At 39.5% G+C, this 9439-nt stretch overlaps 1 protein-coding gene across 1 annotated transcript; it reads right to left on the bottom strand.

Annotated features, from left to right (window-relative positions):
- Nucleotides 1-201: 201 nt before the first annotated feature.
- Nucleotides 202-9068, bottom strand: LOC132857440 (F-box only protein 7-like). Its single transcript, XM_060887397.1, has 11 exons — nucleotides 8965-9068; nucleotides 8563-8688; nucleotides 7781-8006; nucleotides 6947-7207; nucleotides 6252-6396; nucleotides 6073-6156; nucleotides 4957-5052; nucleotides 4669-4845; nucleotides 3447-3481; nucleotides 1845-3347; nucleotides 202-1662 (listed from the first exon to the last, which is right to left on the bottom strand). The coding sequence occupies exons 1-10, from the start codon at nucleotides 9015-9017 to the stop codon at nucleotides 3030-3032; spliced, it is 1521 nt and encodes a 506-aa protein (XP_060743380.1). The 5' UTR covers nucleotides 9018-9068; the 3' UTR covers nucleotides 202-1662; nucleotides 1845-3029.
- Nucleotides 9069-9439: the final 371 nt, after the last annotated feature.

Genomic DNA, 9439 nt, shown 5'->3' with positions numbered 1-9439 from the left:
ATGGGAGAGTCTTCATCTCTTAAAAATATGTGATCATGGGTTGTCACATCTTATAAAAGCTTTGGAGAGATCCTTTCATTAAATACAATTTTAATATATTTAATATAACTATAATACCAGGTCAAACATTTTGAGCCTTTTTGTTTATTTCCACTCAAATAATATTTTTCTTCTTGCTACTAAAGTGTCAAAAGCCATAACTTTTTCTTTTTACATTATTTTCAGTGATATTCCATGTTCTGATGCTCAAAAAATAGATATAAAACCCAGATTTGAAGTTTGCTAAGTTAAAGACCTCACTTAGAGTTTTAAATATGAATGCCCAATAGTCACTCACCTTTAGACAAACCCGAAACTCATGAGGAAACTCTGCTTTGTTGCCTTTACATTGATTACACACATCTTCAACATTAGGGTAGATTTTTGAAAGTCTACACTTTGTGTAGTAGGCTTGCTTGGATGACTTTCTGTTATATAAGACTGAGATGTGCACAAGAGGTTGAAAATACTATTTTTAGTGATGAGATCAAAAGCTCAATCAAAAAACAAAAAAGAAAAATGAAAAGAATCAGCGTTTGCTTGTGAGCCAGATAGATAATGTTACAGGTGCAATGGTTGTTGTATAAGGTACTGTTGTTTGCACTGTCTCACTTTATAATAACAGAACATTTTGCGCTACAGTTTATGTTTATATTGTTATGGATTTGATGGATGCTCATTCCCAATGGCCTACCTGTTTGGGTATTGACCAAACAGGCAGGCTCTAATAGACCCTTGTCCTGAGTATAGCAGTATGCCAACGTGGAAGTGAGACAATGTCTTGTAAATATAGAACCCAAGTTTCAAGCAGTTTCCTTATAGACTCCTAAATCTCCTACTCCATCTGTTCAGGGATTTTGGACTCCATTGCACCTTTCAAGGACAGACCTATGAGAGCCAAGCCTGACCCTTGGTTTAAAGATACTACAGTACGCGTACCCTCAGGCAGCGCTGCAGACAAGCCGAGCACAGGTGGAAGAAGGACAAGTTACATGTATCATTGGGTATACTGCATGATTGTCTTTTATACTATCAAAATGTGGTTAAAAAAGCTAAATGTATGTTCTTTTCAATTGTAATTTCCATTAGCTGTTATCATCCTATGGTGTTATTTATAATTTTGTTATTTATAATTGACTGCGCAGTAGCAAGCGATCAGCAGGAAGCTCTCTTAGCCCACCAGGTGGCTAAGCTTATATCTACAGTCCAGAACTTCCAGTCTTTCTTTAGAGTGTGTGCAGTAGAGTCTCAGCACCTTGAAAACATGGGAGGTTATTCTGATAATGTATCCCACGTTTTGGTTGCCTATCAGACAGCCTCATGGCAGCACGTCCTTATAGACCTTCTCGTCAGATGTTGAGGTGGTGGGTCCCGTTCTTGCCTCTGGTCACCCGCACGTCCTTCTAATACATATCATTGGTCCCCACAAGGATAAAAGCTCCATCCCTCGCTGCCATTAATGACCCAGTGTCTGTGAGGGGACAGCAGTGTCACCGACCAGTTGTTCATCTGTTTCCGTCCTTGTCGGTGAGATGCATCTCTGACTAACAGCAACTATCTCACTGGGTGGTAGACACCATTTCCAGTTCTTAACACTCAGGAGATCGCCCTGATCCAACATCTCTACAATGCCATAAAGCAGATTCCTAAGAACCCCAAAAACAGAATCTCTGATGCTCCAACCCAGAATGCAGACATACTGATGACCTGTTGGTTAGGTATTATAATACAGTTTCCAAGCCGGGTGGGGAGTTCCTTAGCTCTCCCTTAGTATTAGTGTTGATAACGCCATTTCTGATGCTTACCTCCCGATAGGTCACCTGGTTCCAGCATGTTCATTGTGAAGGCATGTAACTGCACTCTATTTGGGGGAGCTCTGTTCTGTTTCCAAATTTGGGGCTTCAGTTAATTCTTTTTCTTCCACCATGTCTTTTCAGTGATCTGCTAGAAAAGGAGCAAATGTTTAAAACTTTTTCAATTTTAATATTGTTTTTATTTGAAAATTGTGAATAAAGCATCTGTTTTTGTAAGGTGGCCAATGTTTCTGACCCTTATTGGTAATTCAAACTTTGCATGCTTTTGTGGCAGGTGTATATAAACGTTTAGGTGAAATTCCTAAGGTAGTGTAGCCGGATAGCGTGAATACTGTTATTCAAGGTAGTAGTGGTAGGATTTAAAGAGTATTGTCTATTTTATTTGCTGATGAATATACTGCAACTGAAATAGCATTACTTCCACCAAATACTTCCATCATTTTTTGAATGATTTGTATGAGTTGCATTTGCCACCCTCCAAAATACTTTTAATTTTTTACAATGCAGTACCATTACACTTTAAATGAAGAGGTTCATTGCCATCTTATTTTAATGCTTTATACAGTGACACATGATTTCACTGATTGATTTCAAATTGTGAAAGGTGCCAATATAAATGACATTAGGCAAATGTCAGATCAACAGTAGCTTTACAGTATGAGAAGCATCGGACTGTCACTTAGCATTTCTGTTCAATAAAATTTGGGAAAAACTGTTGGCTTAAATTAAAAGGCAGATCAGCTTCATCTAGTGCAAAGTAACACTGGACTAAAATTAAGAGAGACGAGACCTCTGAGAGGTACATTAGTTCTATTCACTATCATCTGTAATTGGGTTTTCCTTCATTTCTTCACTGTGCTTTGACATTTATGCTTTGATTTAATTTTTTTGGTTTAGTTAATTTTTTTTATTGAAAATTAGCTTTTTATAATCATATAAATAAAATAGAAGAAATCTGGCCTAACAGCCAAGTCTTTTATTAATTCATGATAAATCATGACTTCTTTCTAGTTATTTAAAATGTACCCAGAAGTATATCTTTTTGCAATATATTTAATTGATTCTGGAATGTTGAATATGGAGATAATAAACCATGTGCCAGTCTTTGGAGCATGCATGCTACTCTGAGAGTTTGCCCGTTTTTAATGTTTGTAAGATTTTTAATTCCTGTGGGTTTCAGATGAAGCCTCTCCTGGTGTCTGGTGCTCGGCTTCCCCCTGGCTTCTGCAAAGGGCGTCCAAATGGAAGTCCAATAGGTGGTTCGTGATCTATAAACGGGGCAATAGGGTCATAACGTGGGCGTGGCAGGATGGCCTGTGGAAAAGCAGGTCTCAAATCGTGCTCTCCTCCAATGATGCCGGGCGGAAAAAGAGGAAGTGGTAGATGAGGGATGGGCACTGGGTGATGACGATAAATTGGGGGAACTTGGAAAGGGTAACGCCTCACTCTGTATGCGTGCCGTGTCTTCTTTTGCTGAAATTTCTTTTTGTAAAGCTGTGAATTTGAGGTAAGAGAGAAGCATCAGAAAAGTTAACACTAAATGATGTTTTAGTTAAAAATTATTTTACAGTTTAGCACTTTCAATTTCTGTACCTCTTTCCAGTCTGTGTCTCTCTGCTCAGTGCCAGCTTGAAAATTCATTGAACACACAAGAAAAACCTTTTCAGACATTAGGAATTTATGAGGTCACAAAAATGCAGACAAAACAAAACAAAAAAGACAAAAACAAAAATGACAGGTATAAGGTCAGTATTGAATTGTTCACGGAGTTAAAATATAGAGAGAGAGTGCACAAAAACAGTTGTGTTGTGGTGTTTTGAAATGCAAAACAATATGCCAGTATAATTAGACATCTGCATAACTGTGTACGCAAAACTTTTATTTACACACACAACAATCAGCTTATGTGGCCATCACAGGAGCTTTTCGAAGATTCTGGACTTTGGACAGTGAATAATAGCCCCCTTCCACCAGAAAGAACAGGGTGCTGGTTCAGGGTGCTGGTTCAGAGTGCTGGTTCGACGTTGGTTCCACTGGCGAGCTTTCTAAGAACTGGTTTGCCTTTCCATGGGCTAGAGAGCCATCACAAAGCCAAGTCTTATGTCACTGTATACAAAGTTATACAGCACAATGGCAGATGTTGCTTTACTGTTAATACTCATGGCTTTGCGGACATACATTGGCATCCAAACACAGCAAATCCTAATTTAATATGATTTAAAAATATCACTAACGACGTTCTCTTTTGTCTTGTTGGTCACAGTAACTCGTGCTTTGGGTGTCGAAAAAGAAAGAACTGATTTTAAACTAGATTTGTAAAGTTCGTCGCGACAAACTTTGATGTTGGCTTTGACGAGGCAAGTATTCACAAAGGCCTGTGCTTCGGAGTGTTTTGATATGTCACATGTCCATGTTGTGCAAATTTTTGATTTTCATGTGACATCACGTGACGTCAGGTGACATCACCAGAATACACATGAGGTAATTCCCCTCATTGGGCTGAGTGTTTTGGTATATGAAATGCCCATGTTGTGCTAATTTTTTATTTTCACGTGACATCAACATAACATAATTAGGCTCTGGCTCTGAACCAGCACTCAAACTGCCTTAATAGAAAAGGAGCATAACATGTTTTATAAGCTACAAATAGAGCTCTAAAATTGGCTAAAATGCCAAAATCTACTTAACAGTTATGACAAGTGCAGAAGATTCCTAGTTTGCTAACGGCTCAGACTCTCCACAAAAAGTGATCACATGACCAGTGCCCTCAATCTGCAGTTTAACTCTATAGACTGCCTGTGTGATGTGCTAATACCTCCGAAGTCACGGTACACAAAGTGTTTCCAGAGTGAGGCATCTTGAGAAACAGAGTGCAGGCGTCTGCATACTTCAGACAGCTTTAGGATTGAAGGAACATCCAGCAGCCGCATTATCCTTAAAAGCAGCTCAGGGGGCAGAACAGGCAGACCAAACAGTGCAGGCAGACCCAGTACTGCAAAGCAAGTAAGGGGCAAACATAAGGGCAAATTGTGTATATGTGGGTACAAATCTACTGTAACTAGTATGCAGTAAAGGAAGAGCTGGCTCTGATTTAAGGATATACCTTCTCTAGCTGTTGTAATAAGTGGGTAAGCCAAGTGGTCCTTAAAAACACGAGACAGTTTCTGCAACTCTCTGTAGGCCAAACCAGCGTTGCCACCTACAAAATCAAAACCTCTTTAATTCACCAGACAAATAATTAAAAGCATAAATATTTTCAGGCTCCATGGTTGTGTACAATGAACACACTTTACATCTTCATATAACTGTACATAACAGACAATCAATACAAAAAAACAAAGTTAAATAAGTATGAACCTATACAGGATTCTGGCTTATGAATGTAACCAGTACTTTTATTTTCCTAATAGTTAAAAATTCTTTACAGTGCTCCACAGTGAAGTTATGCTTGTTTAAATTTAACAGCTCTTCCAACTCCGGTACTTAAGGAACCGGTACACGAGGAAGCGGAAGTGCAGCAAGCGGACGGTTGTCTGTGCTAGGCCAAAAACAAACCCTAGCCAGCTGGCTCTCCTGTCCATTCTACTTTCAAACTTTTGCTCCCTGGACAATAAACTGGACTACATCCGACTTCCAAACACACGATGAGAGTTCAGAGACTGCTGTGTCTGCTGTTATACTGAGAGGTGGCTCAGCGACAGAGTTCAGGATGCCACCATTCAGCTAAAGGGGCTCACCAACGGTTCTGCTTTCAGTGGTGGCAAGTGTGTTTATATCAACACAGAATGGTGCAAAAACTGTGCTTGTTTTTTAGTTACTGCTCATTGCTACAGGACATTGTGATTGTTAGATTACTGGCACATGTTCAGGGAAGCTGCAATCAACTACGATTTACGATTCCATCAACTTGCAGCATCAGTGACCAACTACTTTGGCAAGTGCATCAATGATGTGAACATCTCCAAAACCATTACCACATGCTTCAGTTAGAAGCCGTGGATGACTGCAGAGGTGTGTGCGCTGCTGAATTTTATATTTTTTATAATAATTATTCTGAACAATTCTTTGTATATCTGAGAATGTTAGGAGGTTTGGGTCAGCCACAAATGTAGAGATATTTAAGGGCATTGCTTAAGGCCTGGGGCTAAAACGAATAGAGCTAAAATGATTTTTCATTTAATTTCTTTTCATTTAATAAATATAGTGTCATATTCTGCACCTGCCCACTCCTGAGTCACGTAAGCATCAGGTTTCAGTGCCAGCTTCTGTGAAATCTCCTCTGCACCAGTTGTCTTCAGAGTGGCTGTTAGAGGGTGCACAATGATAACACCATCAGCAGCAGGTACAAAGAATATTCATGCAATAACAACACCTATGTTATTTTAAAAAAATGCATACCGTTTATAACAAGTGTTTGGCCCATCAGCACAGCAACCACCTGAACCAGGCTGTTCTCACAGAGGGGGTGAGAGTACTGCAGCCTGTAGAGACCACCAATTGCACGCCAGCCGCTGGGCATCTCTCCGGCTCTGACGTCACAACCCTGCACTCATCACATAATCAAACCAAATAACACGTTCTGGGTAAATTATACAATCCTCCACATCTGGGTGATTTTCCGTGCTATAAAATACACCAGTTTATAAAATTAATTTAATCAAAGGAATATTTAAATAAAAAAGATAATTTGATCTTGTTTTGCTAGGTGACTTAAAGCTGCTAAGTGTAATAGGTTTGTACAGAAAATAAGGATGTGTTAATATTTACTATGACTACCAATATGTGCTTAGTGTGAAGTGGTAGCTCAGTGGTTAAGGTGTTGGACCACTGATCAGAAGGTCATGAGTTCAAACCCCCAGGCCACTATGCTGCCACTCCTGGGCCCCTGAGCAAGGCCCTTAAACCTCAACGACTGCATTTGTAGTGGGTGTGGTTTAAACACTCAATCACCAAGCTTTCAAAATGCAATGAAGCTATATAATGCACTGTGTAAAAGTCTGACACAATTTTTTTAATACTAATATTATCTTAGAATTAGATTTATGTATGACTTAAGCATTAATGGGTAAGTAGTGTTTTGTGTGACCTCTGACCTGTGGCAGGAAGCCGGTCTCCAGCAGTAACACGTGGGCTGCTAACAGCAGGCAGTCCGAGGCGCTGTTGCACTGTGCAGTCTGGTACAGTGTCTCTAGAGAGTGAGGAACCTTACCTTCTTCAGCCTCACAGCACAGCATGGGCTCAGGGATGAATATCCCCATTGCTTCCTCTTCAGCCTCACCTCTGTCCATATCAGTCTCCTCAGTCTCAGGAGCACATGTTCTCTCTGGGCTCTCGTGGCTGCTGCTGGCACCTGACTGAAGAAATCAACTCAGAGGGTTTATAAAAATGTTAAAAAACTCTTCTCGCATATTCATTATTACATAGAACGTTTCACTGTCTGAAACTTAAAAAAAAAGAAAGCATTAAAAGTTTGGAGACCTTAACTGGCTTCTCAGAAAAAGAAACCCATACAGAAGCCGAAGGTAGATTTGTAATTTCACTTTCATTTCAGGACCTTTCATTTCACATTCCTGGTACTGCATGTTAACTCTTCCTATCAATAACTCTACTGAGGGACGTAGCAAACACTGTGAAAGACTAATCAACAACATAGATTCATAGCTGTGTAACAGGTGTGTTTAATCAAATAATAAAAAACCTAACCTAAAAGATTTCTGATATCCAAAATCCAAAAGCTTTGTAAGGGTTGTACATACATAAATCAATCCTCTACCAACTAGTAGGGATGGGATATATGACCAAAAAAAAATATTCATACAATAAATTTCTACATTGTCCTACAATATGTAGTGAAACAGTAGGAATAAATATAATTTTTTTTATTAATCTTTAAATGGCTTGTTAGCTGCACACATCTCAGCACTCACCTGGTATGTACATAATCCAGAGGCACTCTGCGTTTTGTTCTGTGGAACAGCTAAAATGGTGTGTGTCTGGTGAGAGGAAGGTGATGCAGAGGAATATGAAGAGTAAGAATGAGGCAAAATTACACTAATCATGTCCCCTGATACCACACCACAAGAGGCCAGAGTCTGTCCTGTGTCCACCAGAGGCTCTTTCCCATTCAGAGACAGAGTAAATTCTGTATCAGTGCTAGGGTAATGAAAGAGGAAAACACACACACACACACACACACACACACACACAGCACAAGCAATTTACACCCAGTGCATACCCATGCAATTTACACAGACAAACACTGGCAATAGAAAATAAGTCATGAAAAACTCAGTGACTAAACATTCATAGGATGTCACAAAATTTCTGCCCTACTTAATGTCTTGGACAACTCTAAGTGCTGTTACTTTGAAACGGAAGCGTCTAGGACCAACAACACACAATCTGTAAAGATCATCTATCCTGTGTTTCACTACAGAGTTCTAAACTGCCTCAAAAATCATACCAGCACAAAAAACCTGTTTGCTCGTTAAATAGCTTTTGAAGCTGTGCAGCTGCATATAAACATAATGCAAAGTGTTGGATGGAGTGGGGTAAAGTGTAGAGGGGTTAAAGTGGTATAAAGTAGAAGGTGGTATAAATTGTAGAGAGTGTAGAGAGTTTTAAGTGGTATAAAGTGTAAGGTGGTAATAAGTGTAGTGTAAATTTCAGATGTAAACACACCATTAGATTTATACATATGAGAACTTACCTGAGTCCAGCTGAAGGCAGCACGACCTCTTTGACCTGGGTGCTGAGTTGGGTCAGGGTCGGTTCTGGTCCCTCAAGCTCCACTCGGCTCGTCTGCTCGTTTACTCTCACTCTTAACTTCATGTTACTGCACAGGGGGAAACAGTTATCACACCTCAGTCCAGGAGAACAGACACACTTCTATATGTGACGTGTTTGTTGTGGATTGTTGCTACAACTTTTAACATAAACCTTTAGCATACTGAACACTGGGTCAAACCTCCACTCCCACTTTAACATGACTATTACCGCGACTGTATACTAATATTATCATGATGTGAACCGCTGACAGTTAGTTAGTTAGTTAATAAGCATTTTGATGATTCATGTTGTTTTACTCTCACTGTTGTACAAATAAAATTACCTATTTTCAGCGAACACTACGGGGCCGGTGGTGTCCTCTGTGTTCTCTGTCATTTCCTCCTCATCGTCCCGATTAACATAATAATAAATAATGACTGCCGCGGTTGCAGCTCCTATCGCCACCAGTAGGGGTCCCCAAGAAAGACTCTCTACAGCCGCCCAAACTGCACTCATAACCTTTTTTTTATCTCTCGTAATCAAAGAAACGAATAAACACAAAGTTCAACGCTTCTTTTTCACTATTTACTCTTAGATCCGTTCTACTTCGATTCTATGACGTCACACGTTTGGGGACAGCCAAAAATAAATAAATAAATAAATAAATAAATAAATATAAACACACATTTACATTTGCAGCATTTGACAGACACCATCAGAAAACAAAAGTGCTTAAGTCTCTATCATTGAATGCATTCGCTCTGGTTCACTAGGCTACATGTAATAACCTGATTCTCCAGCAAATCAGGATAATCTCT

Source organism: Tachysurus vachellii, chromosome 14 (assembly GCF_030014155.1).
Source record: "Tachysurus vachellii isolate PV-2020 chromosome 14, HZAU_Pvac_v1, whole genome shotgun sequence".
Lineage (NCBI taxonomy): Eukaryota > Metazoa > Chordata > Actinopteri > Siluriformes > Bagridae > Tachysurus > Tachysurus vachellii.
This window is presented reverse-complemented; position numbering and strand designations above follow the sequence as displayed.